Here is a 26,053-nt window from a genome sequence, read left to right as displayed (position 1 = left end):
CTATAAAACATTAGTAAAAAAATAAAAGGAATTTCTTTTCTGTATATAGATTGAAATATAATATATAAATATGTAATAATGTTATTATTATTATATAATAATTATTGTATATAATAATAATATTATTATAATACAATGATTTATTAAATAATAATTTTATCTTATTTTATTATTTGTAGTTGAAAGTATTCGATATTTTATAAAATGTATTTAACGATTAATTGTATCAATTTTATCGGTTCTTTCTATACATGGTATCTCCTTATTGAATTATTAATTAATGCGTAGCGTCTATTAAGTCAGTAAAATCGATATTACATACAAGAGTTGCATCAAACAATTACACTAAGTTGAAAATTAAATGATCTTTCGAGAATCATCGATACTGGATCGTGTATCAGATTTAATTAGCGACTAAATTCGAGCGGAAAAGTCAACGCAGAAGCTTCACCTGATTCGAGCGTATACCGTACCCAAAGAATCCCTCTACGTACAGTTTTACATGCTTTCAGAAGAAGAGAGAGCCTAGGTGACGCAGTTGCCAGGACGACAATCAAATCACAACAAAACATTTCTCCAGCTGCACCCAAGTTTTGAGTAAGAACTAAAGGAAAAGGAGAAAAAGTTTGGTACATAATGAGGGAAAATACTAAGTTCATTGTAATTGAGGTGAACAAGCTGCTGGGACGTAGTTACAGTGTCATTTATTTCAATTCCTTAAGCTCAGAGGAATTGGTTCAAGTAAGAATTTAACTGCTCAGAGGTCGTACTGATTGACTCCATAAATTGAAGGTCACAGGAAAAACATGTATTAAGTCTATCTGTGTTAAAATCAATACTAATTTCTATGCTACTTGATGGCTAGAAGGTAGTATTTTAGTGTACTTGAGCGATTATGGAACTTACAGAAAGTTGATAGAGTCGATCAAGTTGACTTCAATCGATAGTTCAATTTGTTATTTGATTTCATGAGATTTCACTTTTCAATTAATTCAAACGATGTTATCGATGATTGGTTTGTTCATGCTAATTGCATTGTAGGTGTTGAAAGAAGTGTTGATTAAAATACAGGATCAGAATGTCGATGCCAGTGATGCAAAGAACGAAACTCCTGAAGAGATCTCCATCTATATCCTGTCTATTCTCCGCATTCTTCATTATCAGCCTCAAACAGACCCTGTGACCTTTAGGCAAGAATCTTTATCTTTCATTTGGACAAAGTTCTTTAATCCCACTGTTCTCTTTGCTACTTCGAATATCTTCTTTTAAAATTTCAAACTACTTTCTACTACTATATACTGAAACCGAATCTTTAAATATTTTATATATATTTTAATAGCATTTTTTGAATTAGTATTAGAGTAGAGCAATTTGAATTAGAGTTACTGGTATTTATTGAATTAGAATATTCATTTTGGGAAAGCGTAGATCCAAGGAGAATAGCAGGGTTAAGATTTAACGTAGCTAATATTAAAGGACTATCTAGACTGTGAATATTTATGCAAATTTATATTTTTGGCTGATCACAGATTGACCATTTTTTATATGAATATAATTCATAGAATTGGGACCTGGATAGAGAATCATTGTATTCATTAAATATTATAATAGACTTGAAATAATATTATAATACTATACTTTGAATATTTTCTATTTTCTTGCATACTACGTACAATCTATTGTTATTTACTTTTGCACCTTTAGATTTCTCATAAATGTATAAAAATTCGCAGTCTCACTCTTTATCATTTTATCTTAGGAACTTTTTTTCTAAAAGACTACTTAAGTACTTCTATTTATGGTGGTTTCTTATATATATATAGGCAGGGCTTGATTCGCGGAGATCCTGATATCATTTACCCCATCCTGACCTGGCTTCTGTCTCACGTAAACATAGTTCGAAAGAGAGCTTACTTATCACGTTTTCTAGTGAAGGTATATTATATCTCTATATACAAGGTGTACTAGAAAAATAACAGGGCTGATTTTCTAAAAATATTTATAAATATCAGTACAAGCAAACTTTGTTTCCTTTAAAATAGAATCCTTAGCAAGCTAATACATCGCCGAAGACGCTGTTCACATTCTTGAGAATTAAATAATCATAATATATATACTATTCAAAATAGTCGTATATGCTAAAGCTAGTAAGTTATAATTGATACAAAAGCTAAAGTATGGATGTATGTTACGGCTTGTAAAGTTGAGTAAAGTTGAGTTTTGATGATTATTACCAGTTTCGAAGAAACGAGATCAGTCTTATTACTGTTTTGACACACCGTATGTGTATGTGACTTTGTTTTCTTAAAATTATTTCCATCGAGTAATTTCATTATTATTAATTAGTTAGAGATTCCTGCTGAGTATTTAGGCGATCCAGAAGTCTCCGCTTTGTACGAGCAATACACAAGTTTGATCGATAGATTCAAAGCAGCGCACAAGGAAAGGGAGATCGGGAGGAAGGTAAAGGATCTCGATGATTAAATTGCGGATGTTTATGCATCAATATATTTATGAAAGTTGAAGTAAAATATCGAAAATAAAGCAATCGGTCCGATATTCACTAACAAATCTACATGTACGTTTAAATTCCGTTTCTTTAATTTTATAATAATAAATATATAATATAATATAAATAGTCGCATAAATATAAACAATTGTATAAACATGCGCAATGTAACAATGATATTATATTTATTTCCCGTTGATGAAACATTTCTAAGATCTTTCTAACTTTTTCCCCACGAGTTTAGAATTTTGAAAATGCTAGCGAGCTCACTGCTGATTTAAAAACGATGGAGAAGGAGAAAGAAGTAAGAAAATACTTATTGCTAGGTTATTATTTCTATACTACTTATTTCTATTCGTTTATTTTTATTCTGAAAATTAATCTCAATTTTGTATTAATTTAGGCGGTAACTATACGTATAGAGAAGATGAGAACGAAAGCTGAAAACGGAATACACTTGTTGGATGCTGCTCGAGCCTTGCGAGTAGAGAAAGACAAGGAACGCGACTTTGCTTTGCAAGAGGAGCAAGAAAAAGAAATAATATCCAGATTACAAGTAGAGACACTAAATAATTCAGATTTATAACAATATTTATAACTCGTGTAATAAGATTATTTTATAATTCAGCAATGCTGTCTTACTAATCATAGTGTAATTAACAAGGAGATGATTTTGCATGAAAAAATAAGTCGAAGATATAGAATAAAATTTTTCCATACCAGACTTTATTTTCACGTAGGATCATTCCATGTACTATGATTAAAATTACGATAATTACACATGGAACACTGTAATTTAATATGTTTAATGTAATTCTAGTAGAAACTTTTATATAACTAATAACAATTTTAGACTAACTTACAAAGATTGGAAAGAGAATTACAAATTCTGAAGAAAGACGAGAATGAAATTACTGTTCAGTCGTTGTTACAACGTTTATCCGAGGTGATTACTGTTCAAACTATAGTTACGGATGAAAAGATACCTGCGGAAATACACACGAGAAAAGATCACATAAAAGCTTTGAACGCGGTGAAACAGTATGTGTATCTGGGTCCGGATCAAATAACGACTTTACGAAATAAATTGGATAGTATAGGCAAAGAGATTCAGAATTTGATAGAGTTCAAGGTAAAATAATACGTAATTCGTTTCATGGATAGATCTTTTATTTATCAATATATTTGTAATTTATAAAATTATAATTCTTATTCATTAAATTGAACAAAAATAAAATTCATTTATTTCTAGCTATAAGTTATATTCATTAAAAAATAAAATTTGTCTAGATCTCGAAAAGCAATATCGATAAGATTGAACCATTTCGACAACAAGCAGCTGCGGTTGCAAATATAAAAAGAAACATCCTTGAAAAATTAGAGAGGACGACGAGTTCTTTACAAGAGCTGCAAGTAAAATTGGAAGAGAAGCAGGAGCTGTCAAAAATGGTGGTAGAAGATGTTATTCCCAAAGGGGAGGAGTTAAAAAAGTATATAAATCGTTTAAAAACTAGAGGAACGCTTTATAAACATTGTAAGTCAGAATTGACGTGGCTTAATGCAGAAAACAGTGTTTTGCATAGAACAGCCGCCATATTAGAAAATCAGGTATGTCTTTTGTCATAAGATTTTTAAACAGAGATTTGGATAATAATTAGTATAATATCTATTAGTGTATTAATATAATATTGATATTATTAGTACAATCAATGCAATCAGGCGAGAGAGAGACTGGAAACTGTAAAAAAGAATATTCCAGTCAATTTCACAGAGGAAAATGCATCCTCTATAAATCTTCAGTTGGGTCGAGATGTATCTGCTTTTAGAGCAAAATTGGTCCCATTAATAAATGGTAAGAAAAATATATATGTATAACAAGATATAGTAAAAAATAATATAAAGTGTACTAAAATAATGTATTCGAAAATTTTTAATATTGTAGAGGTGCAGAGTTTGAGACAAAAGTGTCGAGAATTCAAACAACAGCAGGAAAAAGCGAAGAAAGCTCACAATGAAGTAGAATCAAGCATGAGTAGCTCGATTAATAATTTACAATCTGAAGTGCAGAGTAGAAAAAACAAAATAGCGAAGGTAATCGGTTTTGCGTTTACTGTATTAAATATTACTTTATCATTTAATAAATATCAAATATTTATATCTTTATTTTCGCATAATTGTCACATTGTTATTTAATTATTCTATAAATATTAAATACATATAAAAGGATATTGAAGAGAAGGACAAACTGCAGAATGTAATAACTAAAATGAAGACTATGGAAGAAAGAATAAAACGAGACATAGAGGTTTGTTCAATTTTTTAGTTCTTCATGCATGTTTCGTTATTTTTTATATTTGTAAGTATTATTGTATTATATAGGACCCAACAGTTTCTGATCCTGGTAAAAAGATAAAAGAGGAACTAAACTCTGCCATCCAGGCGGAAGAAACAAAGTTAAAAAATTTAACGATGGAAAAAGAACGTTTAAAAGAAACCACCGTGGTAAACGAAAAACAAACGCAGATGTGGAATGATATATTATCGTAAGTATAGTACATAGTGTATTTAAAAGATGACATGTAAAAATACATATCTTTTTTAGAGTGTTCAAACGTAAAATAAAATGTGCCGAGGAAAGTAAACAATCGAATGGTATCGTCGTACGACGAGGAGGAGCAGAAACATTGGTTTTACAGTAATATGTATTCACAAAAAGATATTCAGTGAAATTGTTGGCATTAGAGATACGTATATCGAATTAACAAAACTTTAATCACGTAAAAAATACAATTTAAATTTACAGATTTTCGTGATCGATTCGGTAATTTAAAAATTAGATTGAAATAGTTACATATATTTAAAGTAGAATTGAAAGGTATATAAGACTATATAACTTTCATTCAGTAACACCTTTTAACGTTAAATTTATAAAGACTAACAATTGATTAATTTGAAGAAAGTATACGCTAAAGTATTTAATATCACACTTCTACGAATATCTTGTTTCTGAAATATGTGTTCTAAATGTATTTCACGAAACAATATTATGCTATGCTTGTACATGTCTTGTATTAAAATACAACATTAAATATATCTTTTTACAATATGCGTTGAAAGAGCTGAATTTAATGAAGTTGTAGCCGAGAAATAATAAATGTTAAAATTTTTTCAATCTTAACAAAAATCTCATTCATACCTCGATTGTTTTATTTGAAATTTATTCTTTTTCTTTTTTTTAATCAAGTTCATTTTTACTCAGCTCTAATTATACCTACTAAGGAATTCAGGTTCTTTTACAGTTTGAATATGATTAGTTCAATCATTAATATTAAGTGATATGTCATCGAGATCTATGTGTGAACGTGTACTAGTCAATTATTACAATGTCTAAGATATAAAATGCGCATTTTTGCCCAAAGGGAAAATCGTACTTCTCCTTCGGCATAGATATATAAAAGATAGTTTCTTTGAAAAAATAATATTTCAGTTGTTCAGAGTCAATGTTCTACTTGGTATCTATCGTAATTAGAATAAATGCAATACTATTGTCTAATACCTATAATAATAATGGTAAATGCAATAGTAAAATAATATATGATATATTATATTCTTACGTGAATATAATATATTAATAATTTTAGTAGTAGAAATTCAACTACAAGAATAATTGCTAAAGGTTTTTAAAATCCTCAAACAATTTTCTTCTTTCTCTTTTATATTATTATTCGAAACGAGAGAAGAGTACCAAAACATCTAGAATTTCATTATTCACTTTAGTAGAAGTAAGTCGTTCTATCTGTACACTTTTAACTAACATTCAACTATTCACGAGATATTTAGCATTTTTACTCGCTACTGTACAGAGAAATACATTTTGGTTCGTAATATGTATCACGAGATGATATAGAAACTGCGCGTGTCAACATTTCTGCGAATATTTTTCGAGAAGTTCGTTTCGAGTTGACAATTATATAGAAATACTGAAATCTTTCGTCTCTATTAATATTCAACGTTCATAACGGTATAAACGAACGTTAAAGTCTGAGTAAACATTATACGTTGAGCATATATATAGTATTAATTGGAGTAAAAAGAATTCTTGCGATCACGAAGAGCATCCTAATTGTTTCTAAATAACATTATACGATTATACTTAATAATTCACAGCATTTCAAGTATATATGTATATCTTTCTTTCGATTCGACGTTCACGTCGGAGAGAAAGGGAATGAATAACGTCCATCGGACGATCGTTAAATGCAATAAATATCGACTACAATGAATCATTGAATGATCAGGTAAAAATCCTTGCCTTAGGAAAGTGGCAGTGTTTATGACTTCTAGATTTACGATTATCATAAATCCTTTAACGAGGTGCATCGTACCTATTTCAAAACAACGATTACGCTAAACTGATCTATGTGGTCTCTAGTCGTAATATACTGCTCAAAATAGCTAGATTACTATCTATATATATCGACAGTTATCAACGCCGTGGAAACTGAACTTTACTAATATCTTATAGTATTTTCATTCGTGCCTATGTTTCGAATTATTTCGAGCAGTATAATGTAATTCACAATATTTATAGTCTATAAACAGAAGAGAAGATTCTCTCTTAACCCTTGACCAAGGCTGTGTCAGTTTTATCGTTGCTAACATTATTATTATTGTTGTTGTTGCTATTTTTAGAACCAACTGCGCTCAAAGCTATTCCCAATTGAGCCGCATAGTAGGTTAACATTATAGAAACCTGAAAAATACTTTGATCAGTTAACAAAAAAAGGACAACAAAGAAAATCGTATTGAAAATATGTATAAAGATATTATGTATCAAGATGATTATACCTGAGAATAAGGTAGTGGAGTATGAAAATAGTGAAATCCGAGCAGCGTATCAGATATGAGGAAACATATACTGCCAATGCAGCTGCATAATTTAGTCCACGTCCATAGCTCCTGACGAAGAAATACGATTTATTCGACAGATCGTGTATGACGAAAATAGTGACTGTACTTTCCAGCACAGTGCTTTCCAGTCGTATTATTTTTGCTCGGAAAATTGGTAGCGAATGTTAAGGAACATTTATCTAGAATTCGGATTTTCGTAATCTGTAATTTTACGAGTTCTTTTTTGGCAAATTGCTCGTCTTTCTCGGTAATGAATTCCTTCGAATAACTTTTAAATCATAGATAAACTACGGATATATTTATACAAATTCATGCTTTTATAAATATAGTTAAAAAAGTGGGATTACGTTTGTTTTACTAAACATTAAACCGGTACTATATTTTGGATATTTTATGTACATATATCTTTGTACAATATGTAATAAATATATAAAAATCTGCAGTCCAATAAATAATAACAGTTAATCAGTTTAGCTGCATGTGTTGGATAGAAATTCATAATAAGAACGTTACGAACTTCTCGAACGATCCAATATAATCCTTTTATGAATGAATACATCTCCTTTAATCTGGATAATTGAATAAAAGTCTTCTTAAATTATAATTTATTTATAACACGCAGCTTCCTCCCTTTCGACATGGTGAACAAGGAAGCATGGTACGTGGATGCACGTGGTCAAGGTGTAGGCCATCTCCTACCCATCTTGTTTTTACATGACTCGTTTCACCCTTTAGTTGGATCAGTGGATCGTGTTACACTCAACGTAACAAAACATGTAACTCAATTTATCTACAGCTAATCTAATTTTCTGCTAGATAAAAGACAGGAAGTAAGCCAAACGATCCATGAAAATTCCAAAAGACTGGAAAACACCGTGTGTAAACAAAACAAAACTTTTCATTTTGTTTTCTACTTTTCTCTGTACTTTGTAAAATTGCACTCTAGAGATTGCTCTCCACGCCATGGTGGTTAGCAACACCGTGTAAACAGGAACCCCAATCACCAGAATTCCATTCAGACCAGGCATTAAAGCGTATATGACTGAAAAATACGATTTTTTTTTTTTATTTTTCCAAAAGTTTGTTTAATTTTTGTATATGTAGGATGTCTCGATAATCATGGTGCGATCGACGATTCTACGCGAAAAGATACGTTGGAAACGTAGAACAAAGATTTTTCATACAACAAATTTGGAAATGGTTATCGAGACACCATATTTAATCAGTATGTTTCTTTTTATAACGAGGACGGAGGATTATTCGTAGACTGTGGATTTTTATGCAAATTGGTTTTACGAAATCGATTAAACAAATGGAATCTAAAAATAAGTAAAAATTTCTTTCATTCATTACATATTGCTATAAGTCCTATACCATTGGATATTTTGTATATCTTTTGCAATTCTAAAATCCTTATAAATGCATAAAAATTCGCAATCTGATTATTCTTGACTTACCTAGCGAACACAACGCGTATAAAATTGTACCTAACATTATGTTAAGCGGTATAAAACCGAATGCACTGATGTACATGATTTGGGCCAGAGAAAACATGCACATCCCTGGCGTGAAACAACTAGGCCAAACCAATAGCGCATCTCCTATGCAACTGAATATCAACCCTGTCAATATTCGTCTGGAGAATCTGTATCTGAAAAATAAGACCATCGATCGTAAGTGTCTCTCTCGGAATATCCAATTTCCAAAACTAAATAGAATAGCGATGTTTAATGTTAAAATAGAAATAGCAATAACAGTAATACTAGAACTACCGATTTTACTTAATTTTTCTTAAAAATTGTATGGCAAATTTTATTAAGAATCTTTAGAATTACAACGGTGCATTCTTTGGGACTTTTCCTGAGATTTAAAAAATTTATGGATAAATATAAACTATACCTTATATAAGTTATAGTTCATAGGTAGTTCCAATACTAAATAGGTTCCATGATAGCTTTATTCATAAATATTTCTTATCAGCTATAAGTATCAACACTAATCGACAAATACATTACTTCTATCATGGCAGAAATGGGCATATATATTTTATTTAACAAATAAATTTTACATAATACGACGACGTTATATATTAATAAAATTATTCGTTATTTATCTTTTTATAAGTATTTGAAATAATAAATAATTCTATCATAAATAATTAATGAAACTGAAAATTTCAGATGATTATTGCCCAGTTCTGATCCAAGATTCCAAGCAAACAGAAGCACAGAGAAGCAGTGAAGAAATATTCTAGCTTACACTTACATTTTCAGGTGACTTTTTCGGTCGTAATATTTTTCAATCAATGTTCATCTTTTATAAAGCGATATAATTTTTTTGTTTAAAATATTACAGAAATATCGTTAATATATATATATTGCCGGCTGTCGAAACGTAATAGCGAACATTTCGTACGTTACATAGGAAGAAGAGCAATCATCGGTATGTACGTCACAAGGCCGACGCAGAACGTTATATTCTGCCTCGTAATAAATCGATCCTCTTCTTTGTTTCCAACGGAAAAATTGCTCTTACGAGATCAATCGAGAATTTCGCGCGATCTGTGGAGTGCGAAAATCGTTAAAAAGAACAAACTTGGCAGGAAGTTTAAAAATATGTGCGTTACCGATTAGGAAAAAAAAAGTGACCTGAAAATAAGCATGTAAGCAAGGTCGTATAATAAATGGCTAGCACCTACGAGTAGCCACGGAAATGTAACATTGACTCGATTAACTCGTATCTTCCGCTCAGTTAAACGCTTGCTCGTTAGAAGTATCATTTTGTAGATATAATATGACATATGTATAATAACTCACAGAGCTATTCAAATATCTATAAATATTCTGTATGAATATATCATGCGTGTTATATATTATACACATTTTCTAAACATTTTCAGATTTTATAACCACCATAATAAGTCGTAGCTACCATGATTATATTGATAAAATTTCAGCCGAATTTAAAAATATACATGGAAGCTACATTTACATATATTTAGTGCAAATATAAAATATCTTGTAACTATTATACTGTATACTATATACTATATATTTATGCAGACAAAAGAGTATTAGTCAGAATTATTAGTTTTGCAGAGAACTATTAACGATATTTAAAGTACGATGTAAGATCAACTGTTAGAATATGTTTCATCCCATTGCATTTACAAAACATTTGTTATGTTCATTTAGATTTAGAAACATTTTTCTCTCTTCGAGACTGATGATCTATGTTATTTTGACCAAAATCTTCAGTTTCACTTATATTTATTTGATCAACCAGTATCTGGCACAATTGAGTTTTACAAAAATGATTCGAATTAACCACAGACCACGAATAAAGGACATACTTATCCTGGTTTGACTAAAATTTAACTTATATAGGTATCAATGATGGGTGAACAAAAAGATATAAGTTTGAGATAAAAGATGATATTTTCAGATTGGTTTTTTATCGATATAATCATGATAGTCGTATCATACTAATATATGCATAAAAATTGCTCGTGTTAAATTTTGAAGTGCTTTAATGAGCTACTGTAAACGGCAACAACTACGTTGCGTCGTTAAGTTGATAATAAGAACGGAAACACGGAGGTCGATAAATTACTCCTGGTTAATACTTTTCGATTTTATCGTCAAAATGCATGAGGCGCTAGTGACACTACTGGTGCGATGTTTCATTTTCAATTCCTTTTCTTTACTTTTTTCAAATTTTTCAATATTCGTATATTAATTTGAAATAGAAAAATTGAAACAACCATTTAATAGAGTGTTGTTGAGTTGCAGAACAAGAGGCGTGAGACAAAAAGGATCGGCACATGCAAAATTCTGTCGCACTTACTCCTGCGATAAACTAATTCCATGTAGAAGAACAAAGACGATAAGACTTATAATTGGCAAACACTTGAAACATGCCGTCAGCAGGGATGGCTGCTCGGCCATTAATATAAAGTACACGGACACGCTTTTAAAGAATGGGACTAGCTTTGGGCCGACACTTTTTAACTGGAACAGACAAAACATGAAATCGGAATCAAATGACCGACCGTGAACGTAACTGATACCTTCTTAACCGAAACGCTACTGTGCTAACAATAACAATCTTTTCTTAACACGTTCACTGACACACAAACTTTCTATATTTTATCCTGGAAAAGAGAATGAAATATACTACATCGTAATATTGAATTTTTACATTATATTATATCGTATTTGCGTATTTTTCTGCATTATTAAAATATGCGCAATTGCGCATAATTTAATCTGTCATTCACATTGTTGAAAATTGCTTAGTGCAGAAAATTTATCTTTTTTGTTAATCATGTTAAACAATTTGATGATCACTGTGGCAGTAAACGTGTTAACCCATTTGAATGCTCTTGTTATCGACTACTAATCTTTTCTTTTTATTTTACTTTTAATTCTTCTTAATTGTTCTTATTATTTTTATTTTTAGAATTACGGATTTTTATGTATTTATAGGAAATTCGAAAATTTACAAAAATTAAAAAATATTCAGGTATGGGAGTTTCTATAATATTTAATAGATAAAACAATTTTCTATCTAGGTACCATTTTTTAAATTATATGTGTAATATTATACTAAATATTATGTTCATAAAGATATGAATTTGCATAAAAATCCGTAATCTACGTATTTTACTTTTGTACGATTTTATTATATAGCGTCTAACAAAAAATTAATGAATTTTAATTAATTTAAATCTTTCTTTCTTTTCTTTGTTTCCCTTCGATATTAAGTATCTTACAGTTAGTTTTATTTTACGACATAATTAACATATATTTTCATAAACATAACTTATTTCGCAACATAGTTATATATACCAAATTTTTCCGAAACGCATGCGATGCGTCATCGATTTTATATGTTGTATGTATAAATTACGCTTAATATGACATATTTATTATTTTACTCATTGAACCAGTCTCAGCAAACAAAGTGTTAGAGAAGGATAATTTTGTTAATGCGTCTAATTGTAAGTTATTTATGCGTGTGTAATGGATGTTTGTTATTATAAAAAAGTTTAAGAAGTTATGTCAAATGTTTGAAAAGAAAAGTTAATTGTTTTAAAATACACATATCTTGTATGGGGCACAAAAAATGAAAGAAAGGAAAGATAAACAGATACAAAAGATAAGATAATAGAAGAGCACATTATGATAATGTAGAAACATAATGGTTTTGTTAATTATTGTTCTATACCCTTGTGCAATCATAATATTTGTTTGAGTTTAAAATTCACGAAAGACAAACTAGATTATCATGATAGAGATAAACCAAAGAATAGTTCTATGCACTTTAAACTTGGTACTATATGCAAATAGTTGGAAATTATAAAAATTCCGATGATATAATTCCAATAAAACAGTCAATTTAAATGATAATTTGAATGGAATGGAGAATTGGAAGGAATTAATTTTCAAGGACTGATGTTATTCTTTGTCTGGAACAAAAATATATTTCAATAAAACATTACATATACTATATAACGTTACTTTATAATGTTAATTGATCAATTATAGAATCAGTGGAAGATTGCAGAGTAACATAGTCAGGATAGTTAAAGAGTATTCAGTGGCACTTAATTTTCATATCAATAAGAGCAAATTTAATTCATATAGTTACAACAATTTATACTTTACTAATGAGATTATACGGTATATCGTGTTAAGGCTAAATATTTAAAACGTCCTACTTCCTATAACAAGAAACTGACAACGAAAAGTAATAGATCGATTTGAAACGAAGAAAAACGATCAAATCCTTTATGTTCTTATTGCCAGCTGGCGGAAATAAACGTAAAAACAAACTGACTCAGGCAATACTACCAACATTAGTTATTAATAGCCCGTAAACAAAAACGAAAGTCAGTCAGCGCTGGACGCAAAAAAGGTAGCGCTTGTTCAAAACAAAGAGAACAGCTGTTCAATGGAATGTTTTTTTGTAATTTTTGAGTTTCTGTATTTTACTATAATAAAAAAGAAGGAGAATCTTTCGAGGTCTTTGTTCTACGAAGAAGAAAATAACGAACCTGCATCTGAGAATTGTCAAGATGTGGATAACAAGAAAAATGTATAAATTCAACAAAGACTGTTGGAAAGATTATTTGGAATTGAAAAATCAATAAAAAGAAATATTGCTTACCACTTGTGCAGGAGATGACATTTTCGATTAAACCGTAATTTTTCGATCTGAATAATGACATGCACTTACATACACGATATTTTCCACTGAACTGTCAGTTACCATACAATTGCCACAGTAGACTGTTCCCCCAACTGCTGCATTATTTCTCTCCGCGTGAACAACATCGTTTCCTATTGGTTGATCTTGTAACAATAGCTTACGGTGACCAATAAAGGTTAGGTCCTTTTCTTTTAACCCTAGAACAGACACGTTTCTAACACTGTCATGCCGCGGGCAATATGAAGATACGTCAAGCAGATGGAGTTTTTTGTAATCTCACAATGGTTCAGTAAAGTATGTAAACATTTATATAAACCTTTTGCGAATATAATCGTGAATATATTTCTTGAGTGTACAGTGGCTCACGAAAGTACTCAAACACTTTTAGACATTTTATGCGTATATTATACAAAACAATTTGAAATTTCATTACTATAACGAAACACCACTATCGTAATTATATTGGTAAAGTTTGAACCGAATCTAACAATGTATATACTAGGTTAATTCATATGACATGTCTTTTTTCGAATTAGATTTTAACCTTACGTCGTAATTTTTCTAGAACATCATACATCTAACTATAGTAATTTCTACATGATTCAGTTTATGGAATTGATCAATATGGCATTTGTATTGTTCAAATACTACTCTTAATTTGCATATTAAGGAGGAATAACAAAAAACGCCGAAATTTGTCTCATCATAGAGCTAATAAAATTTCAAAATGTTTTACATAACACTTGATATCTCATACATACCCTACTAAATATACTAAAGTGTTCAAAGTTTTCCATACCAAGTGTTCAAATTTTCATAAATCACAAAGTTTTCTCTTTTACTAAATCTTGCATGTTAATACTTGAAGATTAAAATAAATTTTAGTAAATCAAATGAATTAGTATATAATAAAAACTAACGAATAACGTGCTTCTTTCATAATTTAAAATGTATCGATTCAGCCAACATGACGTAACTCTCGATTGCACTGTTTGAAAACTTTCGACCTTGCATGATGGATAATAAATATATGTATTATCAAAAATTGGTATTATGGAAGATATTTACCTATAAATATATATTTATTTATATCTAAGTATCGTCTTCTGAATCCGATTAAAGCGATTCTTAATAAATTACATGAAATATATAGAAATTAAAGAACAATCAAATTAATGTCTTTTTGTAATTTGAAATATATCGAATCGATCCAGATGGCGTGAATCTCGATATTTTATCATTACAAGGTTTTAAGTTTTGTGTAATTCGATAACAAATGTGTTATGAAGGATGATTTAATTTTCCTATTCGATTTAACTAAATGGAAGGAAATAATTTATTTTAAGGTTATCGGATATAAAAGTGTTACGGCGACTTATAAATTATATTTGATAAAGTACTTTATTATTATGCCTGACTGGAATACAATAACTGTACAATAGTTGAAGCACAGTAATACTAGTAATTGCTACAACAAAATTGAAATGAAGAAAGGTTTATTCTAGACTGTTTGCATAGTTTTGCGCTTTCTTCATCAATGCTTCCACAAGAGCATCTCATTTTTCTGGTTGATTCGTGTGAAACCAGTCCACCAGTATGTTTAAGCGATTTTTCTGTACCTCAGTTTATTGCTAGTGCTTCCAGTACTTATTCTAAAAATTAACCCAGGTTTCCTGATATTTTTAAAAATAATTTTCAACATTGATATAATTTCTAACTAACTTATCAAAATCATTTCCCCTTTATTTAGAGTCTGAAACAGCTAGTTTTTGTTCTATTTGGATAAAAAGATACCACATGCGTGCTATCATTAGGTTTTCACGGATAGAATCAGAATTCCCCAAATTTGGCGAATGATATGTGAAAAGTGCTTTATAGCAATATAATACCTATAAGTAAAGTAAATCTTTTATTAATGACTTTTATATTTATTAGCAACCTGTATCAAATATAGTCAGCGGAATGATAGCACAGTTTCAAAGTTATAATATTCGTTATCTATTAAATCGAACAAAAGATGCAATTTATTATTTAATGATGCGTCGATCCGATCTTATCTTCTGCTATCTATAACATCCGTTTTGGTAACGAATGATACAGTTTTCAAATATAACCCTATGAATATATTGTTCCATTCTTCCTCAAGGCACTTTTGATATGATAATAAAAAATCGAGGTCATCTGGACCATGTAAGTTAAATCTCTTTTCATCTGTGAATATAACTTTTCTCTACTTATTCTTCTTATTATAGAGTATATGACTATACTGCACAAAAAAATTAGATGAACTTCCTCGTTCATAATTTAATATATAATTGAATTTTTAATATTTTGTTACGATAATGATTTCAAGTAATAATGGGTCCATGATATGTGATTGATATATAAATAAATTACATAATAATAACTATTATTGTTAAATATTTAAATGAAATGAGAAAATATTTTAGTATTTTAATATTTAATAATTATTACTAAATATAAAAATTTAATCTTTAGATCAAAAGATATTTATTAGATTGTGCGGTTTTTTACAGAGTTAAGTATATTCACGATTAATTCGTGAATTGCTGAATATTCAAGAATGAAAAATTGAAAAATCAAAATAGTTATAAATTATTGATAACGTGAGTAAGACTACGTGTATGATGTTTTTCAAGAAATAATTATGGTTGAAATATTGCTTAGAGATTGAAGAAATATATTCTTTAGCCAAGTTTAATTGTATTCGATCAATTTTCAAATTCAATTTTCTGGAAAAAAAGAAAGATTAAACGAAGGAAGAAAAAAGCATCATATGAAAACACGTTACTCTGTATTTTTGACTTGTCGATTGTATCATGATTATTGGGACATCTTGTATAGCTCCACTCAGCTCCGTTGAACATCTCGGCGTTTTATCAAATTTGGGAATGCGAAGAACGAAATATCATGGTTTATGACTGAAAACATCTTTTTTGTGATTACTCGGGTATTGTATGGAAATATCCAAGTAGACGTTTCTGTTAAAATTTCCGTCTACAAAGATATGGTATTACGTAGTTTAAACGCGTGAATCTAACCTAATACAGTACTGGAAAACATCTCGTGTCTGTCAGTATAATGTTGTTGCGAACGTACAAGTGGGGATTAAACTGCCAATTTAAACAGCTTGCTCGTAATTTTGGAATATTAAAGGTAATCTCATTTCTTAAAACATTATTCCTAAAATCTATCTTTGCAATCTTTTGCAATATAACCAGAATTTTATTTAAAGCATCAACCAGCTCTTGGATTTGAACATCATGTTGCTAAACTGCCGATAATACAACATGTTAGATGTAAATCTAACACTCCGATGAATACCATTATACTATTTGTTCCACAACAAGAGGTTTATTATCATTTCTATTATTCTTTGACCAACTGAGAGTTCATTTCAAATTTCTTTCAATAAATCCTTCTAGGCATGGGTTGTCGAAAGAATGGGCAAGTTTCATAGGATTCTAAACCCAGGCTTAAACATTCTTACACCAATAATTGATAGAATTAAATATGTTCAGTGTCTCAAAGAAATAGCTATAGAAATACCTCAACAAAGTGCTGTTACCTCAGGTACATTTAATTATATGTTTAAATATTACAGATATAAATATGGTATTAATTATATTGTTTTTATTATATTTATTTATTTTATTTTATTGTAGATAATGTAACGTTAAATATTGATGGTGTGTTATACTTAAGAGTAGTTAATCCATTTCTGGCTTCGTATGGTGTTGATGATCCTGAGTTTGCCGTAGTTCAAATAGCTCAAACTACAATGCGATCTGAACTAGGAAAAATACCTTTGGATAATGTGTTCAGAGAAAGAGAAGGGCTCAATGTTTGTATCGTCGAGAGTATAAATAAAGCAAGTGAAGCTTGGGGAATAGCTTGTCTAAGATATGAAATACGTAAGGCTAATTGAAGAAACTTTTTCATTTGACATAAAAAATTATTGTCACTTGAATTTCCTGTAACAGGTGACATAAGACTACCTCCGAGAGTACAAGAAGCAATGCAAATGCAAGTGGAAGCAGAACGCAAGAAGAGAGCCGCAGTTTTAGAATCAGAAGGAACTAGAGAAGCAGAAATAAATATAGCAGAAGGAAAACGTTTAGCGCAGATTCTAGCATCCGGTAATTGTAATCGTGTTTTTAGTCAACAATCTATTATGTTTAAAAAATTATAAATAACTTACACAATACCATAACAGAGGCTATAAAACAAGAAGAAATAAATAAGGCGACTGGTACTGCACAGGCTTTAGTGGCCATTGCGGAAGCACGTGCAAAGAGTTTAAAACTTGTGGCAAATGCTCTCAATATAACAGACGCAAAAAATGCAGCAGCATATAGTATAGCAGAACAGTATGTCAAAGCATTCAACAAATTGGCAAAGGTCAACAATACTTTGATCTTGCCCAGTAATGTTTCTGATGTGTCTTCCTTAGTAACACAAGTATGTCACCCAAAAATTTGTCCCTGTGTACTACTTTGCAGATTGTATATTGTTGTATATAATTACTTCATCTTCTAGGCAATGACGATTTATAAACAAGTTATGTCACAGCCTACTTTAGATAATCCTGATGCAAAAGAGAACAAAGATGCTCTCAGTGTTGATGACTCAGATGAATCTTTCGAATATTTCAGTGACAAAGAAGAAGCAGAGAAGCACAGAAGCAGCAAAAGAAAGCAAAATCCTAAAGTATTGTAAAATATTTATACATAATATAAATATATTTTGATTTTTATTATCTATCTTTTGCAGTTCTATCCTTATAGAGATGGGGAGAAATAATTAATTAAGAGTCAATAATAACAAAACAATTTTATGCAAAGATTCTTAAGTTAAAATAGTTACAAGAATAATTAGTTTTTTAAATGTGCAGTAGTGAAATGATTGGTAAATTACTCTGAATTTCTATGATTCTTTTACTTTCTTTTCTTTGTGTGAACTGAGACTGTAGGTACTGGAACAGCATATGTTTCTTGGGAAATTCGATTGATATAGTATAATGCAATCATAGAAAACAGGAAGCACGTTGTAATTGCCACACGATGTACTAGACCTGATGCAATCAAACTGACTATCAATGAAAAGATAACTGTAACAAGAAAATTTGATTATTATCTTGAATTAGTGATGTTTGACTTTTTAATGTCAATATCAAGTAACATACCTTCAGGAAACAATTTTTGTTGAAAAGATTTGCCAAATATCGTTGCTTCCAAGTTTCCTATTGCAGTTAATACACACAAAAACAATATAGATCCAATATATCCTCCCAATATTGTATAAACCTGTGACGATGCCAGGGCAGCTTTATATATTTGCATTCCCGAAAATACGAGAACTGTTAAAATAGATGACAACACAAACGATACTCCGCTACTAACAGCTGAAAAATAAAAGAAAACATATTGTTTCCATATTTCATTTACTTAAATCGTTATTTTGAAGAGAATTAATTTACATTAGAAGAATTGGCATAGGAATGTGACTATAATATTAACTAATCAGAAAGTCTAGTATACTATTTCTCTTAATATTTCTACATATCTTATCAATATATTACGCAAAAAAGATTTCTATAAATGTTTTGAAGCACGGTGCTTTATAAATTTATACGTACGCATTTTTAAGGAAAATTTTTGTGGTTAGAACCGGTTCGAATTGATTCGTGGATCTTTCAATTTTCAGCACAGTGCTATGTTGTCACTTTGTCACAATGTGCCAAGACATACCAACGTTAGTTGCATTAAAGTCCCTCAAATTTAAAATTTAATTAAATTAAGAAGCGTTGAACAAGCTAAGACAGAGGCTAGGACAATAATTAAGAATCTGTATTTTCTGTAGCTATAGATTTCTTAATTAATTTATAATTTGTACAATTGCAGATTAATAGTAGATTTTTTGGGAAAGTTATTTTAAATATATAATTTAGGATTATGAAATTAAATGTTCAAAATATGTGTACATAAGTCGTGTGAAAAATTCTGAAAAAATTCATCGGGATATTTTCAAATATCTATTTTCCAGATAAATCATCATTTATTTAAAAATTTTGCTGCGATCGTGAAAAATTATGGTAGTGTAGGATTAAATCGTCTAGTGACATTTTCTCTCTAGAACGTGTAGAATTTCTCTCGCATATTTAAATGTTTAGTTTGCTAAACTAAAATGCATCATCAAATTATACAGATATAAAGATTGTCGAAACATTTAGAACAAAGGACAATATTATTGCTATCTAATCATTGACATGATATACATTAGATGGTTTACTTGGCAAGAAATATGCGTGCGCAGGGATTGAAGCGTTGTTATCGATTTTGAACTTGTTACGGAGACTCCCTTTTCGATCGATATTTTAATTAACAATTCTTTTACTAATCTTTCTTTATCGTCCTTGTAAAATTTTGCAACTATTTCCAAATAAGAATAACACCTCTCATTTTATGTATAACTGTCACCAAAATAACGTATCATTCAAATTATACAATATTAAAAATAACAAAATTGATCGAGAAAATAAATCAACCATAATATTCTATAAATATCTAAAATATTTAACATTCAAGTTAAAGATATCTTTTTATTAAAATTTCGTACCATAGCACTCCTTCATTAAGTGACCAGAATCCCGCCTTGTAAATTGACTACTACTATCCCTACCACTTGTTCGCAGTTTTTTCCAATTCTCTCATCATCAATCCCGACAATCAACTTATACATAGATTTATATTGGATATTTTAAATAAAATATCTGAAATCAGATACTTCTATCCTTCTATCAATTTTATGTTGATGTAGAATCTCGTAAACTATTGTTACAACGAATGTATGCTCTGAATGAATGAAATATTTAAGGTTATAATTAGAATGGATGCGTTAAAATCGGTTTAAAATGCATAATTTTTTTTGACAGAATTGTATTTTGGCTATGTAACAACATACTTGTTGTAATTCTAATGCTATATTTTGTATTTTTAATACAATCAGATGTAAAATACTAGGTAGAAAGTAAATAGTAGAGGAAAGCGTTTTTAATAAATACGAAAATGTGATTGTTTAGTAGTACAAAAAAATAATAATTGGTTAGCTGTGTCCATGTTTCACACAGGTACGAGCATTATGAAATTAATGAAAAACTGAATCCTGTTTCTCAATTCAAACAGATGCTTCGATATCTGACCAAATTCCATCTCAAGCTGCGGCCAGTTATCAAAGCAGTGTCGTATATGTTCACGGAAGTTGATTTGACTAGCGCAGTATGACGTCAGAGGTAGTAGGCCGTGTTCGCGGAGAAGGAGTAGGATTGGCTGTCAGGAGTGATCGGTCCGGCGAAGGAGTAGGAGGTCCGGGTCGCCATTTTGGCAGGTTGTGAGAGCCTTCTGTCGTCGCCGTGAGCCGAGCTGTCGTTCGCCCAGCTGAGCCCTTTACGCGCGCGCGAGAGAGCTCATTCGGCTCGATCGAATTCGCGACACCAAAAAGCAGAGGCCAGGCCGGTTGATCGCGAAATCGAGGGGAATACTACTTGAACCAACGGGAACCGGCTCCACGCATGTATATTCGCAATCTTTACGTATATCGTTCTACACATAACTCTTCATTCCCTGTTGGTGCTCTCGAGTAGGTTTTACTCTCGTGTCGGTTGAAACGCCAGTTTGTGGTGGTGTGCGTGTGACACTATCGTCGAGGCTGCAGAACCGTTCCTGGCTGTGATAGATAGTACGACACGAGAGACAGAGGAGGAAAGTAGTTAGAGAGTCGAAAGGTGCGTGAGCATTAGAGGAAAAAAAGTTCGAGTGTGACAGAAGTACAGGGACAGTATGGCGGGACAGACGATCAACGACAGGCTATTGGCAGCCAGGCACAGCATCGCCGGTCAGGGTCTCGCTAAGGCTGTCTGCAAAGCTACTACCGAGGAGATGATAGGACCAAAAAAGAAGCATCTCGAATGTAAGTTCTCCGAAGACACGTTTATGTGTTTGTAGACTAAGGAATTCTATGTATTTATGGGACATTTGGAAGTCGAAGAATGTACAAAATGTATATCGTAGGCAAAAATATATTGGGGCGTGTAGAAGTTTCCGAACAGATAGATCCTTCACTTAGTATTTCAAAAGCGATATTTCAAAAAACTGTTAAGTAATATCGTATAACTATATAATGGCACTTGTGTATTATAATACCTTCTCTTACTAATTTACATAAAATTACTCTTTGAATATAGAATTGAAAATTCATTCTAATCGAAGATCTTTACACGCCACTGTAGGAAATAGGCAAAGGGCATCTGTTACGATGTTCAGTAAGTAAAACATTTCCGTTTAGGTTTTGTGTTTGAAATTATATTCATAGGAATACGAATTTGCGTAAATGTCCACGCTCTAGTTATTTGCATTGAAAGGATGGGATTAATGTTCTAGGTCTTAGGTGAATCGGATTTAGTCGAGGTGATTTTACATAGTATTTTCACGGTGACGAATGATACATATTCGTTTAGCACGTTTAGTGTCACGATGGTCGTCAATCGCTTACGTTACTAAATTTTTTACACCGATTAAACTAAGATAAACTTTATGGACTAATAAATTGTCAATAGTATGAATGATTTAGATAACACTGATAAATTTCATAGTCTAAGAAACTGTCAATGGTGTGAATGATTTAGGTAACATTAATAAGTTTCATGGACTAAGAAATTTTTAGCGAATTGTCAGAAAAAAGTGCGCAAATATAATATCTTACAAAAATTGAAAGTTACGGTATAGTATATAGTAATATTCTAGGGAAAAATATACAAAATATGCGTGGCAGTGAACGCATTAGCTACTAACTATACTGCTAATTTTCACGAGGAAATATTTGTTAGTTTGACAATTTATTTCTTGTATCTCGTACATGGCATCTGTTTGTTAATCTGATTAGAAAGTATTTCAATTAGGTTTACAGATCAGATATTTTTTTGGCGTTCCTATTGCAAATAATTGTCTTGGCACGTTGACAAAAATTATTAACATATGCTAAGTTTTTCCGCATGGTCCTAGTAATAAATTTCAAACGCTGTATTTTTAATAAATATTGACAAATTATGGCCCATTTTAAAATATCAATTACCAAAAATAGATAGCTAATACAGGAATAAGGGTCCTGAATAGATGTGCTTTAAGTAATACATTAGGTTACAACCCTTGAGAATCGCTTAATCAAGCTAAATCATGCACCTGCGAGCAAACAAATCGCTAATATGTTGCTTTACATAGACATAACCTTTTTTAGAGATTCAAACTTTCTGCCATTCGTTATCCGCATAAATTTCGAAATCGAATTTTATCCAAATTTTCGATACAAATAGCCCGCAGAGTTTTGCTCGTTATATCATGACATATAACTAGACTGTGAATTTTTATGTATTTAGGAAAATGCAATGTTATAAAGAATTGAAATTTATAGGAAATTTGAAAACGCAGAATTCGTAGAACGCACATAATGTGAGGAAATGTATAAAATATAATATAGCGCTTTGTACAATATGTACTTGGTAGGTGAAACAATTTTCGACTTCTTCAAGTGTATTCTCGAAAATATGAATTTGTATAAAAATTCTCAATGTTCGTATGACTTAATCGAGATATAATTATGCTATATATGTAATTATTATAATTAGATATAGCTAAATATAACTGTTTTGGATCTTCAACTTACCAGCATTTCGAGCAATTCCGTTGCGCGAAAAAAGTGAGAGGGTAGGTCCTCGGATAGGACCTTGTTCTGAAAACATTAGTCCTCGCATGGAGGAGTATCAGTGAGACGTACAGTGGCCACAAAAAGTATTGACACGTATCTTTCTTTTCAAAGGAAGCATAGTTTTATCAAGAACCACATTTCATTTTCATAGTATCAAATATTCGTAGCCGTACGAAAATACAATTATAATCTACTATTACTATATACTATACTACTATAATGTTAATTGGTTTTTATACATTTATAAGAAATTGGGAGGTGCAAAAATGCACAGAGTGGATATAATTTGCAAAGGTATATCTCTCTATAATATTTAGTAGGTCAAGCAATTTTCTACGTAAGTTTCATTCCTTTAATTAATTTGCATATATACGTATTTCTTTATTGTATTGACAGTCAGTGTTTTTTATCTCAATCTTTTCTAAAGTTTGTGCATGTTGGATATATTTTGTTTTTATCTTAATTTAAATGTCGAAGCTATGTCATAATTTACTATATATCCATTAGTACATTTTGTTGTATTATTCTAGATTTTATCATCTAAGATAGGACGTTTTAATGTACATATTCTCTAATTATATTTATAAGTGTATGAATCTACAGTGTAGCTACTATGTTAAATACAATAATGTACCAAGGTTTCTCGTATAGCTAGTGCGTATAGTCAACTATCGTTATATACAAAGCGATTCGTAGACTGGCCGGAAGATGAATCACGTTCCGACGGGAATATCTGCATTTTTTTCTCGAGATCAAACGGTTTTTCAAGGTGCATGAACCTAAGCCAATGTCTGGGTGTTGACGTTACCGCATTAGTCACGTCTGATGTACGAGAAATGAAGCGCGCACCTTTCGTGTGTATGTGTGTGTGTGTTTCTGTCCGTTACACGTTAACGGGTTACTTTCCATTTCGAGGCGTTGCTCGGACGAAAGTGCCTCGATCGACAAGGTTTTAACGAGAGGAAGTCAAGCTATGAATGTGGAAATCCTTTTTCGAAATTTGAGATATTAGTGCGACTTGTATTATATAGTGTGTTCCAGTACTCATAGCAATGGTAGTATCATCTCCGTAACAATTGTATTGTGATTATTGGGAAACATTGCATATGTGCATATCTACTACTGCAAAACTCTAATAGAGTTTTTGAGGAGCCCACGTTTTTGAGATATTGAGATACATTTGAGGTCTAGTCTATTTAATTACGTTCAATTCAGTTTTATTTTTTGTTCAATTTTTGTTTACTTTTTATAATTATATAAAATACTATTAAATATGTAAACACTTTTTCTTCTTCAATTTGGCACTATTCTTATAGCGTAATCAATTGTTATTTTATCTTATGATTTTAAAATCAAGAATGAATATTTCTAGGAATTATCTACGTTGTCAAAACTTCATTAAATTGAAATAAATTGTAAACAAGATTGGGATTTTATTTTAACGTACTTAATGTGTTTTATATAACTGAAACTTTGAACTTCTATATCGGAAAAATGACGATTCGTCCTAAAAAAGTCCTCTAGCACGTTATAAAAACCTTATTGGATCATTCGACGTATGTACAAACAATGACAGACAAAATTGATGTTCTTAATTGAATTCTAATAACTCTTATACTGAAAATCTTTCGTCATATTGATAATCATATATTCTATGAAATATATTTTATTTATTTATTGCTCTTAGTAAATGTAAATCAGTCTTATAAAATTACGATTGTATCAAATTTTGGTATCTTTTTACATTTCTTATCTTATGAAATGTACATCACACGTGTATTGTACCTAATGTTAAGAACTTCTAAAGGCAATTTTCATGTTTCATTCAGTTTCTATTCGCGGAAGTTAACGCCTAAGAGCTAGAAATTGTGAAATCGATTAGTTGGTTGAAGAAAGAAATGAAAATGCATGAAAATATTAATAGATGTTGAATGTTGGATAATTTCATGCCGCTGAGTCGAGAACTCGGTTTGCGTCATCAGAAATTTTGAATAACTATCACGGTATCAAATTACGTTTCTTCGCGACCGTTACACCGATAACGATCGTTACTCTTTATTGAAGAAACAAGTAACTTGACTTAGTAGACTTTTTGCTCGTATAGTCACACCGCTCGCGAGCTGCCGGTATCGATTGTATAGTTTGCTGGCAAAGTACTTGCCAACCTATACACGCCCATTGCAATTATGTTAACACGAATAAGTGCCATCTATAACTGTGAAATTCTGTATTAACAAAAATTTCAAAAATTTATGGAAAATTCTTTTTAATAACATGAAATTAACAATATAGAAGTCCTTTTTAACAACATAACCTCTATAGTTCAGAAACAATATAGAGTTCATATATCTACATATTAGTCGATCGTTACATGAAAACCAATATATGTACATATCGTTGTAAAATATTCGAAGGGAATCGATCGAGATTTCTAGTTGAGTAATGGTGAAAGTTTTTGAACGCTGGATCCTACTGATAACAGATGATTCGTGCGAAAGTAGTTTCCGCCGCTTCCTGCGTGAAGTTGTTACGATATTATCGGTTTATGAATGTTGCCATGAAGTCGAAGCTTGTTAGTGACATAACGTTCTTCGAATGTAGCCGGGAATGGGAACTTTATTATATTTCTATGCCTATCAA

General features: G+C 30.8%; 5 protein-coding genes and 1 long non-coding RNA gene across 30 annotated transcripts in view; 4 read left to right on the top strand and 2 right to left on the bottom strand.

Annotated features, from left to right (window-relative positions):
- Positions 1–68: 68 nt before the first annotated feature.
- Positions 69–5,615, top strand: LOC132914851 (intraflagellar transport protein 81 homolog). Its single transcript, XM_060974336.1, has 13 exons — positions 69–741; positions 1,042–1,190; positions 1,824–1,935; positions 2,347–2,463; positions 2,754–2,813; positions 2,913–3,065; positions 3,363–3,641; positions 3,800–4,117; positions 4,211–4,361; positions 4,452–4,600; positions 4,734–4,814; positions 4,889–5,052; positions 5,112–5,615. The coding sequence occupies exons 1-13, from the start codon at positions 637–639 to the stop codon at positions 5,206–5,208; spliced, it is 1,935 nt and encodes a 644-aa protein (XP_060830319.1). The 5' UTR covers positions 69–636; the 3' UTR covers positions 5,209–5,615.
- LOC132914872 (lysoplasmalogenase TMEM86A) lies at positions 5,263–13,736 on the bottom strand. 2 transcript variants are annotated; one of them, XM_060974372.1, is made up of 6 exons: positions 13,592–13,736; positions 11,267–11,430; positions 8,878–9,071; positions 8,335–8,462; positions 7,358–7,468; positions 5,263–7,262 (listed from the first exon to the last, which is right to left on the bottom strand). In XM_060974372.1, exons 1-6 carry the CDS (start codon positions 13,610–13,612, stop codon positions 7,128–7,130), a joined length of 753 nt encoding a protein of 250 aa, XP_060830355.1. In that variant the 5' UTR covers positions 13,613–13,736; the 3' UTR covers positions 5,263–7,127. The 2 variants fall into 2 exon arrangements, with proteins under 2 accessions (XP_060830355.1, XP_060830356.1); XM_060974373.1 differs by having other exon boundaries at positions 8,347–8,462; positions 13,592–13,734.
- On the top strand, positions 8,980–10,414 carry LOC132914884 (uncharacterized). The gene is made up of 3 exons (XR_009659707.1): positions 8,980–9,093; positions 9,601–9,693; positions 9,845–10,414. It is a non-coding gene; the product is annotated as an uncharacterized LOC132914884 (long non-coding RNA).
- Positions 13,737–15,580: 1,844 nt separating the features above from the next.
- Positions 15,581–18,586, top strand: LOC132914861 (stomatin-like protein 2, mitochondrial). Of its 2 annotated transcripts, XM_060974357.1 has the most exons (9): positions 15,581–15,823; positions 16,499–16,810; positions 16,890–17,006; positions 17,080–17,227; positions 17,320–17,568; positions 17,638–17,793; positions 17,871–18,115; positions 18,194–18,364; positions 18,428–18,586. In XM_060974357.1, the coding sequence occupies exons 2-9, from the start codon at positions 16,736–16,738 to the stop codon at positions 18,455–18,457; spliced, it is 1,191 nt and encodes a 396-aa protein (XP_060830340.1). In that variant the 5' UTR covers positions 15,581–15,823; positions 16,499–16,735; the 3' UTR covers positions 18,458–18,586. The 2 variants fall into 2 exon arrangements, with proteins under 2 accessions (XP_060830340.1, XP_060830339.1); XM_060974356.1 differs by lacking the exon at positions 15,581–15,823 and having other exon boundaries at positions 16,441–16,810.
- LOC132914877 (protein KRTCAP2 homolog) lies at positions 18,469–19,441 on the bottom strand. The gene is made up of 3 exons (XM_060974378.1): positions 19,293–19,441; positions 18,840–19,058; positions 18,469–18,764 (listed from the first exon to the last, which is right to left on the bottom strand). The coding sequence occupies exons 1-3, from the start codon at positions 19,294–19,296 to the stop codon at positions 18,592–18,594; spliced, it is 396 nt and encodes a 131-aa protein (XP_060830361.1). The 5' UTR covers positions 19,297–19,441; the 3' UTR covers positions 18,469–18,591.
- Positions 19,442–20,968: 1,527 nt separating this feature from the next.
- LOC132914846 (phosphatidylinositol-binding clathrin assembly protein LAP) overlaps positions 20,969–26,053 on the top strand; it is a 32,113-nt gene continuing 27,028 nt past the window's right edge. For 12 of the 23 annotated variants that reach the window (XM_060974309.1, XM_060974307.1, XM_060974312.1 and 9 more), the window contains exon 1: positions 20,969–21,622. In XM_060974309.1, coding sequence (XP_060830292.1) covers positions 21,493–21,622 — 130 coding nt within the window. In that variant the 5' untranslated portion in view covers positions 20,969–21,492. The remainder of the gene's footprint in view (positions 21,623–26,053) is intronic. The other 11 variants (XM_060974331.1, XM_060974324.1, XM_060974328.1 and 8 more) reach the window with 1 other exon arrangement.

Source organism: Bombus pascuorum, chromosome 15, assembly GCF_905332965.1.
Source record: "Bombus pascuorum chromosome 15, iyBomPasc1.1, whole genome shotgun sequence".
NCBI lineage: Eukaryota > Metazoa > Arthropoda > Insecta > Hymenoptera > Apidae > Bombus > Bombus pascuorum.
Note: the sequence above shows the minus strand (reverse complement) of the source record. Positions and strands in the feature narration are given on the sequence as shown.